The sequence below is a fragment of the Hipposideros armiger genome, unplaced genomic scaffold, assembly GCF_001890085.2.
Source record: "Hipposideros armiger isolate ML-2016 unplaced genomic scaffold, ASM189008v1 scaffold_173, whole genome shotgun sequence".
NCBI lineage: Eukaryota > Metazoa > Chordata > Mammalia > Chiroptera > Hipposideridae > Hipposideros > Hipposideros armiger.
Genome location: NW_017731523.1, coordinates 957951 through 977595, shown reverse-complemented (window position 1 = coordinate 977595; position 19645 = coordinate 957951). Strand labels below are relative to the sequence as shown.

Sequence of the window (19645 nt, the reverse complement as noted above, 5' to 3'; positions counted from 1 at the left end):
GTAGATTGCTTTCATGTCTTGGCTATTATAAATAATGCTGCCATGAACATATGGTTGCATATATCTTTTTGAATTATTGTTTTCCTTTCCTTCAGATAAATACTCAGAAGTAAGATTGCTGAATCATAAGGTAGTTCTATTTTTAATTTTTTGAGGCACTTCCATACTGTTTCCCCTAGTGGTTTCACTAGTTTACAGTCACACCTACAGTGCACCAGGGTCCCCTTTTCTCCACATCCTTGCCTACACTTGTTGTTTGTTTATTTATTGATGATAGCGATTCTTAGAGGTTTGAGGTGATATCTCATTGTGGTTTTCATTTGCATTTCCCTGAGGATTAGTGATGTTGAGCATCTTTTCATGTGTCTGTTGGCCATCTGTATGTCTTCTGCCTTAGGTATTTTCAATCCTACTTTTGCTTGAGATGCATTGCAAAGTTTGGACTGTGCTCTAATGTGAAAAACATCAGGTGATTAGAGATACTCATGATCTTTGTCTGACTGAATACCTGAAAGGAGCAAAAGAGAGAAAACACTAGTACTAATCCTATCCCCAGGATATTTTATTAGGCTGCAAATTATTTCATGTACTTCTCATATTTGGCACCTCTGTAACAATGGGTCCAGCATTTTCTGACCCCACATCCCAAGGAAAAGACACTGAGACATTTTATTTTAAATTTTAAAGAGCTCTTTTCTCTATGCGCATCCAGTTTATTTTGAAAGACTGATGTAATTCTATAGAATATTCAGAAATTAGAGCATTCATACATATCAATATAAAGTCTTAAAGCCTCTGTAATTCACATCCAATATTAGGAAGTGATATACTCTCAGGAAAGGTGTTAGCTGAAATCAGACTGTATCCCAGCTTTAATGCTGCTCTCTTTCTGTTCTGCTTTGGACAACAAACCAACTTTTCTGGCCACCATTTCCTCACCGTCAATGTAAGAATTTTTTTTATTATTATTTCTATTCCTTAAGGACTTGCATCAAATTGTTAACACTATCTCTGGGGTATAAAAATGGCTGCTGTTGTGAAGAAAATCTTTAATTTTCTACTTCATGTACCTCTCTATCATTTGTGTATAATATAATCAGCATGCATTATTTTATAACCAATGGATTTTTAAAAGAAATATTTAAATTCTGGAATAACATGGCTGCTGCAATGAAATTGGCATTAAACATAAAAAATATTTTCAAAACGAAACCTTTTTTACACATATAAGGTGATATCAGGTTACCTGACCACATCAACAAGAAATTACACATATCATATATTTTAATTTTTCAACGAGTTTATTTAATTTATGTCATATGTCCTGGAACCATTTAGGCCAGTCTTTCTCTCATTTGTAATGAAGTTTTTAGGTACTGTTCTTACAGTTTCTGCATTTATGTAGTACATTTTTACTTTATGATAAAGTTAGTTGATAATTCCTTAACTCTTTTTGCTGATGACCTTTTAAAGCTGCATAATTAGAATAAGTTGTGGTTATTGTATTGGAATCTCTATCCCATGGGCCAACAAGGCAGTGCATTAATTCTCTGCATCACCCACTCCATGTGCTGTGCCATCAGCACAAAGATATTATTCTTTGTAATTACATAAAGAAAGGGTCTATTTAGTGTTAACTGACCTTTCTGTGACTGATCAGCCTTTTCCACCAGTGAAGTAGAAATGTATATCATTAAAATGTGAGTAAATAGGAAACCTTCTAAATCTGAAACTATTCAAATCAGGAGGTGCACATGAATAGGAAATTGTTCGGTCTCACATGAAATGGTGAAAAGAGTAGCAGGCTTTAAAACTGTATTTTAAAATATTGAAAAGTTGAAATATAATTAAATTATGATAATGCATAGGAATATTTAACAAGGAAATAATATGCAAATATGTTCCTGCTTGACAATCTTAAGCAATATTTTAGTACACATTATTAAACTCAAATATATATACTCAGGATTAAAATTTAAAGTTTATTTAATAACTAATAAATATTAATACATTTAGAGGACTTATTACTGTGACTGTCACTTAGGATGTACATATAAGTTAACCATTTAAATCATGTATTTTAACATGGAAAAATTTATTGAGGATATAGATTACATGACACTGATTTTTACTTTTTTTTATAGCATAATTTGTTTCTTTAATCAGTTATACTGGCTACTCTGAGGGGACATACAATTATATTGAAGGAAACTGGATCAACTAGAAATTTAATAGCTAATGTAAGTGGCATTTGTATAGCATTCCTAAAGCCATTGCACAGTTATGGGATAAATGCTATAGTCAACATGGAGGTAATTGTTCCTTTTTTGAACACACACCCACATTAATCAGGCGCTTTTAAATACTTAACAATCTGTGTTTCTAGGCCAGGTTTTCCTTTCCTAGAAGATGTATAGGGCCCTATATATAAAATATCTTCAAAATCTGTTCAAAAATGGACTCTTCCTTGAAACTTTGTTCATCGCTTGTACTGGAAGTGATCTCTTATGGAACTATTATTATTTGGACATGTCTTTTATCCTTTTTCATGTATAATGTATTCTGATGTAGTTAGCTTTGTGAATTGCCTCAATTCCCTTATCTGATTGCAAGCTCCTTCGGCCCTGAAATTGTGTGTTTTTTCATAATGTTATCAATAACTCCTGGTCAAATATATACACTGAACAGCATAAAAAATAATAAGGAACAAGCAGCATTAATAAAAGTATTTATAAATTCCCAATAAATCTTTTCTGAGTTCTGAGAAGCAATGTCATACTGTCCATTAATTAGTAAATTTTTGAGTAAATCAATAGTACCTAAATTTGTAACCCTGCGAAGGATCTAAGGAGTCCTGAATGTGCGTGCTGGAGTGTGGGCGCTAAAGAGAGTCTTCCCCTGGACTCAGGCAGGGACGGGCTTAACTGGCCAGTTGGCACGTGGCCGGCTTTGATCAAACAGTGTCATAAAGGTACTATTTAACCTCTTACAGTGTTGCCTGTAGTGCTTTGTGTATATAAGTTGCTTAATAAGTGTAAGTGAATTGGCGAATAGAGAGCATTTTGTTAAACACAATAATATGTAGAATTTGAGGCATGTAACACTGTTAATGTAGAGGACTAATTTTAAAAATCAAGAATGTTCAAGACTAATTATTGGAGAATTCATGTTGGACAAGACACTGGTTTCCATGGCAGCACAGACAAGAAAGTGGGTCCTGGGAGAGTTAAAACAGTTATTTGCTCCTTTGAGGCTTCAGGGTATCGACACATATCATTCTTACAGACTTGCTCCTTGGAAACTCTGGGGAGCACCCTCGTTTTCTGTAGTAATTGGTATATAGATTTTAAGGGAGCAGCAGCACAATAACACCTCTATGCACACAGTAGGTGACATATCTCCCTGTCTGTTATATTGTTAGAGAATTGGCATGTATTTTAAGCATTTGTGTTCACCACACTAATTGCTGTGAATCAAAGGCAGTGCTTTTGAAGTGACAGTGTTCGCAAAGAGACTTGAAACTTCCATGTCTCGTTTATTCTGGTCTCTCCACTGCATTAGTTTTAGTACTGAGGCCTGCTTTAATAACATCAAAGCATCACTGAGTGCAAAACTACCAATGCAGTGCCCTGAACTTGCAGAAATGTGTCAAAGGCATATGTGGGGACTGTGGGGATTTAATGGTATATCAGTGGTGTAATTGGTGAGCATATGTACAGGATCACAGGCTACTGAAACATTGGTGTTTGGAATGGAGCATTATTACAATGCTCTGTCTCAACGGGAAACTAAATATGTGGGTACATTTTGCTGTTTACACTATTAATATTATAAAGTCAAGAGATAACAGAACTTGTTACACGATCTATAAAAATCTAATTCACAAGTAATAGGTAATAATAATTTAATAGTCCTAAAGAAACAAACAAAAAAAGAAACATTCCTCTTGACTGATTTACCCAACTTTACTCATATATGAGTGTGGCAGAACAACTTTTATTCCTGCCAAGTAAAATGGCTTTTCTAAGATTCAGGTCACTGATTGTTTCTTCAATGAAGACTTTTCTGACCCAGTTCCCCAATCTGGTAGAATCAATTCGAGATACTTTAAAAAATACCTTGACTAGACTTATTTACACTTCAGCTTCCTCCTACCCTACCTGTAATCCCTGGTGAACCGAGAGCACCTCTTATCCTTCTTTTTAATCCCTGAGGTAGCCATAGTGCTTGCCCCATAAAGTAAACTTATTAAGGTTTGCTAAATAAATGATTAAATGAGCAAATAAGTAGGTGAATGAAAAGCTAGATGTTAGGATGCTCTGAAGCAAAATAGGTCAATAAATATCAGCAATGCAACTTTTGTTTTCTGGTGGTTTTGGTAGGAAGTCAATTCCTTCCAACGAGGGGACTAAGGTGAGTGTGGTGCTGTACACAGACGTGACAGCAGAGCCCTGGCGAGATGCAAGAAAGCAAGGAGCCATCTGTAGTAAACTATTAATAACCAAGAATCAGGAGATGACAGACAGATCATCAGAAAAAAAAATCATCGAAGACAACCATACAAAATCCTATCAGGACAGGACAGTTAGAATTAAAACTGAGTCTAAAAATGACAACTCTCTTATAATACAGAATTGAAAGAAACTGTATTTGAAGACATGGAGCATATACACAATGGAACGTTACTCAGCCATAAGAAAAGATGAAATACTGCCATTTGTGACAAGGTGGATGGATCTTGAGAATATCATGCTTAGTGAATAAGTCAGATGGGAAAAGTTGAGAGCCGTATGATTTCACTCATATGTGGGATATAAAACTGAAAGCAACAAAAAGCTAAAAAGAAAAGAAAAGAAAAGAAACCTGTAAGCAACATGCAAACAAACAAAAACTCATAGACACAGCCAGTTTAGTGGTTATCAGAGGGAGGGGAGAGGTAGAAAAGGGGATTCAAATATATGGTGATGGAAGAAGATTTGATTCTGAGTGGTGACCACACAATGCAATATGCAGATGATATATTATAGTACACTTGAAACCTATATAATTTTATTAACCAATGTCACCTCAATAGATTTAATTAAAAAAAGATTTTGGGGAAAAAAATTGAGTACACTTTTAGGTAGCCATTTTATTTAATAAAATAGCACACCATAAAAAAAAAAGAATGAATTTCCTTTCCATTCATTTTCAAATGACTTTTCTGATATGGGCATTGTTAAATATTCAGAAGATAGAGGCAGAGTTATGTATCTGGATAGATTTGCATAAGTATAAATATTGTATATGTACTCATATTTAAGTGACATAATAATATTGTGTTGCCACCTCAGAGTGAAAGCTAATTAACTCAGCTATTGAGATGATAATGATTTCTTTCTCAGTTAATCCCAGAATAAAAAAATTAAAAATAAAAAACCCATAGAATTTTCCTTAAAGAAAAAAAGAGCAACTGAGGGGAAGATATAGATGACACATTACTATAAATGTAGTCATAGACACTAGGACTATTTTAATGTTCAAGTATTTGTAAATAGCTATGCAGCTTTTTTTACACTTACATGTACAGTGCAAATATTTTAATTATAACCATCTCTCTAGAATAATTAAATCAAGTTTTTTTTCTTGTAATCTTCTTTGGCATTAGTGCATCTTAAATTTTTAAAAAAAGCAAAGTTCAAGTGGATGTAGAATTTCTCCAGGGTAAGTGTATCTGGCTGGACCTCCACAGCTCTCAACAGGCAGAATTACTCTGCTGCATTCAACCTTACTCCAGAATTGCGTAGGTCTCAGCTGTAAAGGTCTATGCACTTGGGCACTTGGTCTTGCCAGTGAATGCATCAGACCTAATCAAATCATGAAATGGAATCATGTAGATCCAAAACCACAAGAGACTGGGTATATGTAACCAGCATGCCATATTGACTTAGCAGTGAAAGTAGCTTCCAAAAGGACCAAGTTCTAATTTTCTTCAGCAGTCCATCTTATCTATGTCAACAAGCTATGTGTTAGCCAGATGATAAAGAGAGTTTTGGGTGGGAAAACTAGAACAAAGCAATTCTGTTATTTGATTTGATTTTTTTAATGTCATTATATTATATAAAGACACTCTTGCACAGTGTTGAAGAGTGTGACTCACGTTCACGAAGGAAGTATGTCAGATGGTGAAGAGAAAGGTATCTGAAGACAGTCTGCCTAGATGTAAAGCCCAGGTGCTCCATTTAATATGCATGTAATCTTGCACAATATAACTGGTGTTTCAGTTGCTATGGTTGCATAATAAATATCCCAACATTTCTTGGCTCATGATTCTATGTGTCAGAAATTTGGGCAGGACACATGAGAGTTGACGAGTCTCTTATCTCACACTTTCTGAACTATTCACTGGATGATTCAAAGACTAGGGATTGGAATCATGTTCAGATGACTCATGCACCCACAGGTGATACTGACTGTTGTCTGAGACCTGAGCTAGGGTTGTTTGCTGGAACACCTACCATTGTGGCCTGGATTCCTCACAACATGGTGACTAGTTCTCAGGGTGAATGTCGGTGAATGTCCACAAATCAAGGGCCAGGCAGAAGCTATATCTTTTTTAATGAACTAGTTTTTATTGTTTTTTTTAAATAAACTTGCTTTTTAAAATAAACTAGCCTGGGAAGTCACATAGCATTACTTCTGCCATATTATATTGGCTGGAGAAGCCACAAATCTACTCATGCTCAAGGAGAGGAGAATTAGACTATGCTTCTTGATATAGAATGACCAGATTCTAGAGAAGAACATGTAGGAATGAAAATGTTTCTGTGGACATTTTTGGAAAATATAATTTGCCTCACCCAACTTCTCTTTGCCTTATTTTCCCTTTTCTGTAAAATGAGGATAATAATTTAACAACTAAAACAATTACTGTTACCCCAGTTCTTTCCATTAAGTGTGGAATACGTAAGTTAACGTTCAAGTGGAGTCTTATTTCTAAGTTCTTGTAGATGTCAATCGAGATAGAAATAGATAGATAGATAGATATAGGTACATATATATTGACATATACATAGATATATATTGATATATGTATATATACAAGGTGAAATATAAATAGATGATGTATGCTGTATATTTTTATCCCGAAAGAATCCAATTCTCTGATTATGATTTCCTACACCCCACTTACCCAGCAGGAGAAGGAAAGCAGACAGGAAAGATGAGAAAAATTAATTGAAAATGGAGAAAGTGGAAAATAACTCCAAGATGAAATTCATGGCTTAAAGATTAAGAAAGGCCAAGTAAAAGTAAAAATGGAGAACTATCATTTGGGTATCTTATGGTATCAATCTGCCTTCCTTTTTCAGCAGTTTTGGTGACAAAGGAGGAAACCAGGTCTTTCTTTAGCAATGGTTTCTCAATACTATTGGGATCATGGGCTAGCTAACTAGGTAACTGAAGAAATATGCTGTGTAGTTTCAAGGGATTCACATACCTGGTGAAAGTCAATGATGCACCCAGAGAAAGAACTCTTGCTAAGAGTCTAGAAAATGTGGTGTATCCTTGGAATAATGTTCAGTGCAAAAACATTGAGTGAATCCTCTCTATATACTTCCTTAAGATCTTCACCTCTCTAGTAGTATAGTATCTAATAATATAAATGTGCTTCATTAAAATAGGTGGTTATATTGTCAATAGGTTATTTCATAGAAATGGACACATAAACTGTGTGAGTCTAAAATGCTAAATATATGCATTTCCTAACTAGTATCCTGTGTATTCATTCATTTACTGAAAACCTGTCAGCTCTACTTTCTGCAAAATATCTTAGAGGTGAACAAAATGATGGTCTCAGCCCTCATGAAACTTACAATCTAACTTTTGTTTAGCCCTTTATAAACATAGTCTTTATTTCCTAATAAAATATTGGAATAAGAAGCTATAATATCCCCCAAACATGAAAACTTAACAAATAATTTAAGACAATAGAGAATAAACCATCATCAAGCTAAGTATTTTTTTCACAAACTTCTAGATGACATGGAAACTACTAACAAATACTGACCATGTCTCTTCTCTTTAAGCCTTATTTCCAATGTTTCATCATCTTGATAATCATTAATAATGGAAATTGAATAAATACCAACAAATCTGGCTTTGAGAAAGTATTGTATTTATTTAAACCTTTCAGTGAATTTAATACATATGGAAAAAAATAAATGCAAAATATTTAGAATTCTGCTTTCTAATTATATATTTGTGTGATTTTTAACACATAATCCCACAAGACCACAAATTCTTGAGGTTCACCATTATCTCCCAGAGCTTGTCATACTGTTGTCACTCAATAAAAAGTTCTGAGTAACTGAATGAAAATGCACAAATAAGTGAACAAATGAATGAAATGATATTGCAAATTAACTGAGAGTACAGTTATTTGAACCTACACAGATTGCAATCAAGTTTTTCTTAATGGTTTTAGAAACAACATTTTTTTCAAGTTCACATTTAGCCAAGATAATAGAAAGATTCTACTGATAGATTATAGGGCTTATATAGTTATATATTTTATATACTTATGGTTTATATAGATTATATACTGATAGATAATAGAAAGATTCTACAAATAGAAAGATTCTACTGATAAGACAACTAGATTTTAATTTAAAAGCACGTGAAAGTCATCATCTTGCTGCTCTTATTAGTTCCTTCTTTCTTCTCATCCTTTTGTTATATTGCCAACCCCAACTTTTGTGCCTTTATTAAATATCTTCCATTGCTATTCTTTTATAAGATCTTCAGCTCTAGTAGTGGTAGCATTGTTTCCTCTGGAAATATTTTCACCAATAATTATCAGTCCTTCTTGTTTCATTTGCATGTTATAATGCTATTGGTTAAAATTAAAGCAGTCAGAGTTGTGAGGTGAAACCACAGTGAAACATAAAAAGAAAACATTTTCAGTGTCAGCAGAATACCATTATTTAAAATTAAAAAAACTTAAACTTCGTTGCACATCTGAAGGTCACTGACTTTGAAGAATAAGTAGTGAATTGGCAAATCCTTCTATATTTTCATTATTAGGAAATGATAATGTAAAATATCATGACTGATATAAATGTTTTGAGGATTCATTGGTATAACTACACAATTTAATTTCTTGGTATTGACTCTAATGATGGTATATAAAACAATAAGGATTGCTGTCATACAGAAATTAAAAGTATATTTATTTGGAAATAACACTGCATATTACACAGTGAGCAATGCATAAAACACTATATATCCCCCATTAAATTCTATGAAATAGCTTTAATACAAATCCCACCACTTTTGTATCACTTCTTGCAAATTCAGCACTTACAGTAGCCATGTAGGGCTTGAAAGAAATGTAATCGAGATGTAGAATACTGACATTGCAGTTATGCTTATGTCAAATCAAACAAACAAACAAAACTCAAAATGATCCCTCCTTCTGCCTCCGGAACATTTATCAGAGTTCCAAGTAAATCACTTGAGGATTAGATTTTAATATTAGCGTTAAGATATCAAAAAGAATTGAAACCATACTTTCGAAGGTATTTCCACAAAATAAAAATATTCATAGATACTTTGTCCTCCTATGGAAAGATAATTCTACATGATTTTAGGCAAGTTTACTAGATAGAAGTTTCTAAAGTTTTAAATTATTGTGCCAGAGTTAGGACAAGGACATGTAAAATAGTTTTCAGTTCATCATTTTGGCTTTTTGAAGAACAGCTATGACATAGTATTAATCATTAGGGATCAATATGGATACAGGCATGTATGAGAAATATGTTTGTTGACCTTATAAATTTTCAAGTGTGTAAATACAGAAATATTTGTACAGGCAATTTTCTACTGAATTACATTTCCTCTATGCACATTCTCATACCACAGTGTATATATATTTTAACAACTTATATTAAAGGTTTGCTGTAATGGCAATCACATTTTTAATTGCTTCACAGTGGTTATTTTTATGTCTAGTTATTTAATCATCATTATCGTCATCATAATTAATCTGCATTTAAGTGTTTTTGAAAACTTTTCCCTACTATAAATAATGTTGTAATGAATAAATCTTTTTGCTTATAATAAATTCCCATAAGAGGAATTATTAAACAGGTTTGACAATATTTAAGACTGTTGATAAATTCCATATTTTTGAAGGAACCAGAGAAAATCTGTACTAGAAACATGAAAAGAGTCAGCAACTAAACTGAATTCATACATCTAATTTAAAATGACAGGTACTCCCCAACTTGCCAATGGGTAATGTTGCAAAAGCTATATTCTCAGCAGTTCGTATTAGATTGGACATATATTCATTTAGTCATAGGAGGGTGTTACAAAGTACTCAGCTGATCACAGAAGCAGATTTAAGCTTTAATGTAGCTAAAGTATACTAATAACAGATAATGCTCTCTGGATGCTTCTAAATGTTAAGTTCCTTGTTCCTTGTCTTTTAGTCTTTTCTTCTCTGTTTTTTGTTTGTTTGTTTGTTTGTTTTGTTGTTTTGTTTTGTTTTTTTAAGATTTTATTGGGGAATCAGGGGAGGGGAACAGCACTAGGGAATTGGGGAAGGGGAACGGACAAGTTGCTCTCATTTTGTTCTTCAGTCTAGTTGTGCAGGATGTTGCTGCACTGGCCCATGTTGGTATTATCATTGCGCTCTTTCCAGGTGAGGCAGATCGGGGGTCGGTCACTGGACGACTGCTCATGGTGGCTTACAGCAGCTCACACCAGCTGTCCGCTGCTCATGCTGGCTGCCAGCCACTCACAGTAGCTTATGGCAGCCCACTGCAGCTTCACTGCGGCCTACGCCATTGCCGGCAACTCACGGCAGCCCAGCTCCAGGTTGAGCTGTTGTTCACTGTCTTAGCTGTAGAGGGCGCAGCATCACTGGCCCTAATGTGGGCACCAAATCAGGGCCCTGCTGTTCAGATCTGGCGTTCCAAGCCAATTCTTAACCAACACGCCACTCAGCCATCCCTCCTCTCTGTTTTGAATGTCTTCTGTGAGTATCACCACTCTGAACCTTTTGGAAATAGGATTCTAAGGTCTAAATGTCTTCTATCTATTTAAACAGAGGCGCTTGAAGAAAGGAAAAAGGGGTCGGGAAACTTCAGAAGAATGCCCCTGGGATGCTGAGTGGAGCCTTCCACCCTGGGTAATTCCTAAAATATTGTGGAAGAAGTCCAGAAAAGAGGGAGGAACAAAAGTTAGACAGACTCTGATGAATCAATGTTCTGGAAAAAAAGCCAAAACCCTGCATCAAGAAAGAAAATTATTAAATTCAAGGAGCATATTGTTGTCAGGGGAAGCATCATCTTGGTTTCATTGTTTTCCTACAATATATAATATAATACTTTTAGATAATTCAAACAATATAAAAATTCAAACAAATTAAAAGTATTTCAATTAATAAGGGGTTAATATCCAAAATTTATAAAACACTCATTCAACTCAACACCAAAAAAACAAACAACCCAATTAAAAAATGGGCAGAGGATATGAAGAGGCATTTCTCTAAAGAGGACATACAGATGGCCAACAGGCATATGAAAAAATGTTCAACCTCACTAATCATTAGGGAAATGCAAATAAAAACCACAATGAGATACCACTTCACTTTGGTCAGAATGGCTATCATCAATAAATCAACAAACAACAAGTGCTGGTGAGGCTGTGGAGAAAAGGGAACCCTGGTGCACTGTTGGTGGGACTACAGATTGGTGCAGACATTATAGAAATCAGTATGGAGGTATCTCAAAAAACTGGAAATGGAAGTATCGTATGACCCAATTCCACTCTTGGGTATCTATCCAGAGAAACCCAAGATGCTAATTCGAAAAAATATATGTACCCCTATGTTTATTGCAGCACCATTCACAATAGCCAAGACTTGGAAACAACTGAAATGTCCATCGGTAGATGACTGGATTAAGAAACTGTGGTACATTTATACTATGGAGTATTACTCTGCTATAAAGAAGAATGAAATCATACCATTTGGGATGATATGGATGGACTTAGAGACTATTATGTTAAGTGAAATAAGTCAGTCGGAGAAAGACAAATACCATATGATTTCACTTATATGTGGAATCTAAAAAACTGAACGAAGAAAGTAAAGAGAAGTGGTCTCAGAGATATAGAGGAACAACTGATGGCTGCTAGTTGGGAGGGGGTGGGGATAAGGGAGAAGGGGAAAGGGTTAGACAGCATAAATACGTAGCTGCAGTGTTGCCACAGGGTTGTGGAAGACAGTTCGAGGAATGTAATTGATGGTGTTGTGAATATTTTGTGGGGTGTCAGGTGGTCACATGTCTTGTTAGGGCATCATGGATGGGGAAGAGGCTTGATCACTGCACTGTACACCTGAAGCTGATGTTGTATAATATTGTATGTCAACTATAAGTGAATATATATAGTCATGGGACGTGGAGTATAGTGTGGGAGTGGAGTCAAGGGAATTGTAATAGATATGTATGATATTGGGGGGAAGTGGGGTGGCAGATTGGGGGAGGGGAGGTTGTCACTTAGAGGGGTAAAAAGTATAACTATTGCACTGTGTCATACAGCTGAAACTAATTCTAAAAATGTATTTCACAATAAAAAATAATTTTAAAAAATTATTTCAATTAAATATGTGTATATATTTATCTTCCAGAAAATACAAGATGATTCACTAGAAGAAAATCTACGTTTAGCTCAAGAGTATCAAAAATTACAGATGACTTTCTTAACAGAAAAGGACAAATATTTCAACCTGTGTGATAGACAGTTATCACTTGATGCTTCAATTAGAGATAAGAAACAGGTAGGTGTTTTTTATTTTTTTTTAATTAATGGTTTACTTGAAATATATATTATAAAAATAACAAATAGTCATGGAGTCTTCAATCTGATAGTTGTCTTTTATGGCATGTTTTCTTTTTGTAAAGTTTTATTTTAAATATTTTATCAACCTTTTGAAATTTAATTTTGAAAGGATATTTGCAAAATGAAAAAACTTAGTTTCCAATTCCACCATTTTATACTAATTTGCTTTTAACTATTATGACCAGGAATACCAAATTTTTATAGTTAATAGATTTACATATATTATCATAGACTTTAAATTTCAATTGTATCTGTAGGTAACTTCCCATGAGATATCTCTAAATCTTCCTCATGATGTACGGGCATCAAATTTTGGGTTCTAGTTTTTTTTATTAAATATGAGGTTTAATTAGAAACTTGGAAAAATAGTTGCCCCTCTCTGGTTGCTGGGATTATAATATACTTTGTAAAATCTTCTGCAATAATGAAAGTGGAAAAGTAAAACACACAATATGCTAGAATAAAAAAAGGGGGAGAGAAATCTTCATTACTAGAGTGTGAAGATGTACCCACTTCCTCTGTATTCTTCTCCAGATACTCATGGACAAGAACAATTATTTTCCTTTAAATTTTTCTTTCTTCCCACAATTTAAATTTCAAAAAAGAGAGGCATGGTTATTTTTTAACAATTTATCTAACCATAAGAACCAGCGAACTGCTAATGGATCCTTTCTACTATTGTTGTTACCATATTACTATATTATAAAGTAGTATAAAATTTCAATACAATATTTATCCCTTATTATTATGGAATATTGGGAAGATGGAAGGCCAGGATTTGAGCGCAAGCTCTACCAATACTAGCTCAGTGACCTTGGCAAGTAATTTACCCTTTCCAACATCAGTTTTGTTACCTGTAAAATAAGATCTATCTCAGAAGAAAACTGATAAGGAATAAAAGAGATACATTCATAGTTACTTGCAAAATAAAAAGGAATACTATGCAACTGTAAATAACTATTACATTCATCTGGTATGCTGCTTATAAACTCCCTTATGCTTCTCATCCATCTACTCTTAACACGAGTTAATGTTTCTAAATATATTGAGAGACAGTGTATATTTTTTCCTTTAAAAATGTTTATTGAAGTAGTAGCAAGATCAAGGTAGATCAAGAAATAAACATCTTTGGGAAAGAATTGAGAATTCAACTATATGCCAAACTCTTAATTTCTTCAAACCAGTGTGCAGGATTCAAAGAAAGGGCATCAATGGAGCATTTGTCCAATCACTCCATGCATGTGACAATGTTGTTGAGGTTAAACATGTTCTATTTGTTGCTGAGAATTGAGGAGGGGAACATAATCAATGGCTATACTGCATTTCCTTTTCTATCCAGGGGGCAAAAAAAATGAATTGTACGTATATTTGTTATCAGTTTGTATAGAATCCTTTGCTGGCAAATAACAAATGTATTAGATACCTGTGTAAGTAGTGAAAACCTCATGCCTTTAAGAAAGATTTCTAACATCATATGTGCATAGTAAGAACAAAATTGTCTTTATGTCATTTTTGGACTGAGAGCAAATTTGATTCAGTGTCTGAGGAGTGAGACCTGGGTATGAACAGACAGTGGGGCGTGCTAGGAGATGGGGTTTATGTTTGTGATGCTCCCTCAGACCAACCACTTTTAGCACACCTGTTTCAGGGAAACTTTCAAAGATTTATTTGTACTTTCAATCATTTTTCATTTCTATCCTTCAGTGATGGAGGTCATTAAGTGCAGACTGCCCTTGTCAGTGTCATGTAGGATCAATTTGCTGCAATGGACAGAGAGGCCTTATTGATGCTGTTAAATCTGTCAGTGAGGAATCGTATGTCATTAGCGTCTAATGCACTGCTTACAGGATGGAATTTGGCCATCAAAGCTGAGAAGGCCCTTTAATATTTTAGTCCATTTCCTTGATATTGCAGCATTGCATATATATATATATACATATATATATGCATATATATATGTATATATGCATATATATACACACACACACATTATGTTATGTTATATACATTATGTTACGTTATGTTATGCTTTAGTGTTTTGATCAGTTTACTTTTAGGTGCACAAAAGCACTATTCAACCCCTGATTCCCTGTTGAATTCCCTTATCAGGTAAAATGAATCCCACTTTTAGGAATTTTGAGTATCTTTTTTCCTGTTTTAGAGTAATTTCAGTGCGTTTGAACATGCCTTCCTTTTGACATGTAAATAATTGCATTTTAATTACTGTGCTTCTGAGGGAGTATTAGTCTCTCTATATAAATAAAACATGTTCATACTTCCCTGTGTTTTAGGCCAAGACTAGCAAAGAAAGCTTAACAGAGGAGTAAAACAAATTAAATATAAAAAATAATAATGTTCCTTTTCTTAACACAATGCTATCTATATACAAGTGCCTCAAATGTTAGGATGTTGTTATTACTCTTGGTGATAAAATTATGTCTGCTTCTTTTGTGTGTGTTTCTTGTGCTTTCCTGTACTTTTAAATTTTGCAGTTATGGATGTTTCCCCCTTTGAAAATCAGAAGTAAACAAAAACGATTATGCAAAATTCTTATTTGCCTGTTCATGGGTAATGATAGAGTAGAACCCAGTTGAAAACTTCTCAGATCTCAAAATTTTAAATAACGCTAGAGAGGAATGAAGGAAAAATGTCTGAAAACAGGTTGTACATCAGTGTGAAAATATTTTTATTCAAAACTTTCAAATCTATTTTTCATATTTTCTTTTTTAAAAATCCATGAATATATTGATAAAATCACCAAGAGTTTGCTTCAATTGCTATCAAGTTCTTTAGTCTGGCAAAGAAAGTTAAAGCTAAACAAGCATGCAAGTGTTGATGTGTTCCGTTGGCTGAAAACAAGATCTCTTCCAAAACTGGTTAAAATATATCTTTAATTATTTTGTAAACCACTTATAAAGCTTAACTTTGCCTACTTCAATTCTCAGTGCTTGCAAAATAGGAAATACAATTATAACAGAATTAATCAGTGCTTAACAAGCACTTATGTGGACCAGGGATCTGTGCCATACACTTTGCAAACATTATCTTTGTAGTGTCCCGCAATAAACTTGGAACAGCTTCTATTATTGTTATTATCATTATCATCATTATTATTATTATTATTATTATTATTCATTATTATTATCAGTAGCAGCATCTCCAATATAAGGTGTACAACCGAGACTGAGTGTGTCACAAGGTCATTCAAGTAGAGGAAGACTGACTGAGATGGGAACCAAAATCAGGATTTTCTTACATCCAACCCGTTGCATAACCATGACACTACCTTTCTACTATAACATTATTAATCAATCCTATACATGTCATATCAGGTTTTGTAAAGCACATAAAAACCGCATAAACTATGCAATATGTCTGTAGTGTCCAAATGAAACAGATTTCTTTGATTCATTAATTGTTTTGTAATTTTATCTCCCTAAATGAAGCCACATTTCCCATGATGATTTTTCTGGTGGGGAAAGGATTACCTATTTAATGAGAAGTTATTTAATGTCCATAGAGATTATAGATAGGTTTCCCAACTCTAAAACTGTAAAACTTTTGAACTAAGAGCGTCTTTAGAAATTTTTTACCCATCTCTCTAAAAGATTATTTTGCAGATGAGGAACCTTGGACAGGAGTGGTTCAGTGATTTACCACTTATATAATTAATTAGAAGAGAAGTTGGCCTAGGACACAGTTGTCTTAATTTACATTCACACATTCTCTCCAAAAGACTGTAGATGATCATGTGCTGTAATATTTTTCAAAGTTTTAAGTTAGAAGTATTCAGAGTAACTACCACGGATGTGCTCGGATTGAAGCACCATCTTTAAGTGACCTGGGCTTGTGAAAGAATCATGTAGGGACATGAATCAATGGACTACTCTGGAGCTCTAGGGGACACTTCTGGGCCTCACAGAATTCAAACACTATTCATTATTCATTCATTTATTCAATTATTCAAAAAATTATTAATCATCCGTTGTACTGGCAAAGATATAATACAGTATGCCACGTCAGCTTAGCTTCCACGCTGAAGGCTGTGATTCCGAGTCCAAGGGATTCTTTCCTGAAATAGAGTCTAGAATCAGAGCATGACAGCATTCTCTCTAACCCCACCAAGGAAAGAGCCATGAATTTTTGCTATTTAATCTGCCTTACCTAGGTCTCAGTGGACAGTTGCCATCGTAAACTCCCCCAAATATTGTATCATCCTCAGATTACACTAGCACGTTTTCTCTTCCCTCTTTCAGTTTCCTCCAATACACATTTTATGTTGATTGGTGAGGAGTCAAAGTAAATTCTAGCAATAAACAAAATTATTTTCCAAAAAGAAATGTGAAAAGTGTTTTAGTTCTCATATTTATAAATATTTTATTGTATTGCTTGTTCTCTTGCATGTATTAAAATTGGGCTTCAAGTTGTGGTTTTTGTGTGCTTGTTTCAGTATAAATAGAAATGGATTCTTTGCCATAATTTTTAAAGTAGTTTTTGCCAAGAACAGCAACTTAAAGTCCCTGTCAGTATTGCTGTCTCTTTTTTTAAATTAAATTCTTTGGGGTTACATTGGTTAATAAAATTATATATGTTTTAAGTGTACAATTCTATAATACATCATCAATATATTGCATTGTGTGCTCACTACCCAGAGTCAGTTCTCTTTCCATCACCATATATTTGACCCCCTTTACACTGTTCTACCATCTCCCATTATCTCCCTGTATCCTCTGGTAACCACTAAATTATTGTCTGTGTCTAGGAGTTTTTGTTTCTTTGTCTTTTTCCTTTGTTGCCTTCAGTTTTATATCCCACATATGAGTGTGACATCATATGGTGGAGTTTTTCTGTCTGACTTTTCACTTAGCATGATAATCTCAATGATAATTTCCATCCATGTTGTTGCAAATGGCAGTATTTCATCTTTTTTAATGGCTGAGTAATATTCCATTGTATATATGTACCACATCTTTATCCAATCATCTATCAAAGGACACTTTGGTTGTTTCCATGTCTTGGCCAAGATGCATAATGTTACAATGAACATAGGGGTACATATATCCTTATGGATAAATTTTTTCAGGTCTGGTGGTAGATACCCAGAAGAGGGATTACTGGGTTGTATTTTAATTCTATTCTTAATTTTTTGAGGAACCTGCATATTGTTTTCCATAGTGGCTGTACCAATTTACATTTGCACCAGTGAGTATCAAGTTTCTTTTAATATACAGCCTCTTCAATACTTGTTATTACTTGTCTTGTTGATAATAGCCATTCTAACAGGTGTGAGGTGTCATCTTATTGTGGTTTTGATTTGCATTTACCTAATAGCTAATGAAGCTGAGCATCTTTTTATATACCTGTTGGCCATTTGTACTAGTATGTCTTCTTGGAAGCAGTATTTGTTCACGCCCTCTGCCCATTTTTAAATTGGATTGCTTGTTTTTTTTTGTTGTTGAGTTATATGAATTGTTTATATATTTTAGATATTAGCCCCTAATTGAAGGTGTTGTTTGCAATATCTTCTTCTGTTTGATTAGTTGCCCCTTGGTTTTGTTGATGGTTTCCTTGGATGTGCAGAAGCTTTTTAGAGTGATATAGTTCCATTCATTTATTTTTGCTTTTACTTCCCTTGCCTTTGAGGTCAAATTCATTAAATCCTCTTTGAACCCAAAGTCCATAAGTTTAGTACCTATGCTTTCTACTATGCACATTTTATTGTTTCAGGCCTCATATTTATCTGCTTCCCTTTCTTAGGCCATAGGTATGCATGCACATGAACACACATATTTATTCTAACAGAGTTACCACCTTCAAAAACAAATAAGCTTGCATTAAATTCCTAACATTATCTTCCTCTGAAGAACTCTCAAGAGATCTTTGAAGAGCTTTTTTGATTATTGAGACAAGAGTAGACAGCTGGTCATTTTTGTTTTATCCCAGTGAATCTCCCTTCTGTTGTCCAAACTCCAAGACAGAAGCACCAAAAACTAAATGTTTATTTCTGGGTAATAGTTTAGAAAGGTCAACTCGGCTTAAATCAAACAATTCATCAGTCTAGTACCAGTTTTGAGTGAATCGTAGGCTTATGTGTCATTTATGTAATTTTGAGATAATCTTTTGGTGGCATTTCATAACAGCACCTTAAAAGATGAAAAGATTTATATAGTGTGATGGGATCCCTGATATATCAAAGGGATTCAGGTAAAATTTTCATATATATATATATAATTTACTTATATATAAATATTTATATGTAAATAAATATATAATATATAAATATTTCATAGATATGAAATATAATTTTCATATATATATATATATATATATATATGTATGCACATTTTAAGAAAGGAAAAAACAGTATCAAAATTACACTGATGGTAACCACTTTGAGTGCCTCTTATAATTTCAGAAATAAAATGTGACTTGTATTCATCTTTTGTTATCGGTATGTATTGAGCATTACAATTTTAATACAGTTTTTTCCTTTCTTAAAATGTGTATACATTTTTTGGCACCCTCTGTACATATAATTTATATATATATATATATATATATATATATATATATATATACACACATATATATAAAATCAGGGATTCATGATCAAGAGCTATTTTGTCCTCTAGGTGATATGTGGATATCTAGCAATGCCTGGAGACATTTTGGGTTATCAATCACATCTGGGTGTGGTTGAGGTAGGGAGGGGTTTTCCTGACATACAATGCTACTAAAATGTCACAATGTAAATAAC

At 33.9% G+C, this 19645-nt stretch overlaps 1 protein-coding gene across 1 annotated transcript in view; it reads left to right on the top strand.

Annotated features, from left to right (window-relative positions):
• CCDC178 (coiled-coil domain containing 178) overlaps positions 1–19645 on the top strand; it is a 342837-nt gene that overhangs the window by 217042 nt on the left and 106150 nt on the right. Inside the window, exon 18 of the mRNA XM_019652065.1 lies at positions 12677–12826. Coding sequence (XP_019507610.1) covers positions 12677–12826 — 150 coding nt within the window. The remainder of the gene's footprint in view (positions 1–12676; positions 12827–19645) is intronic.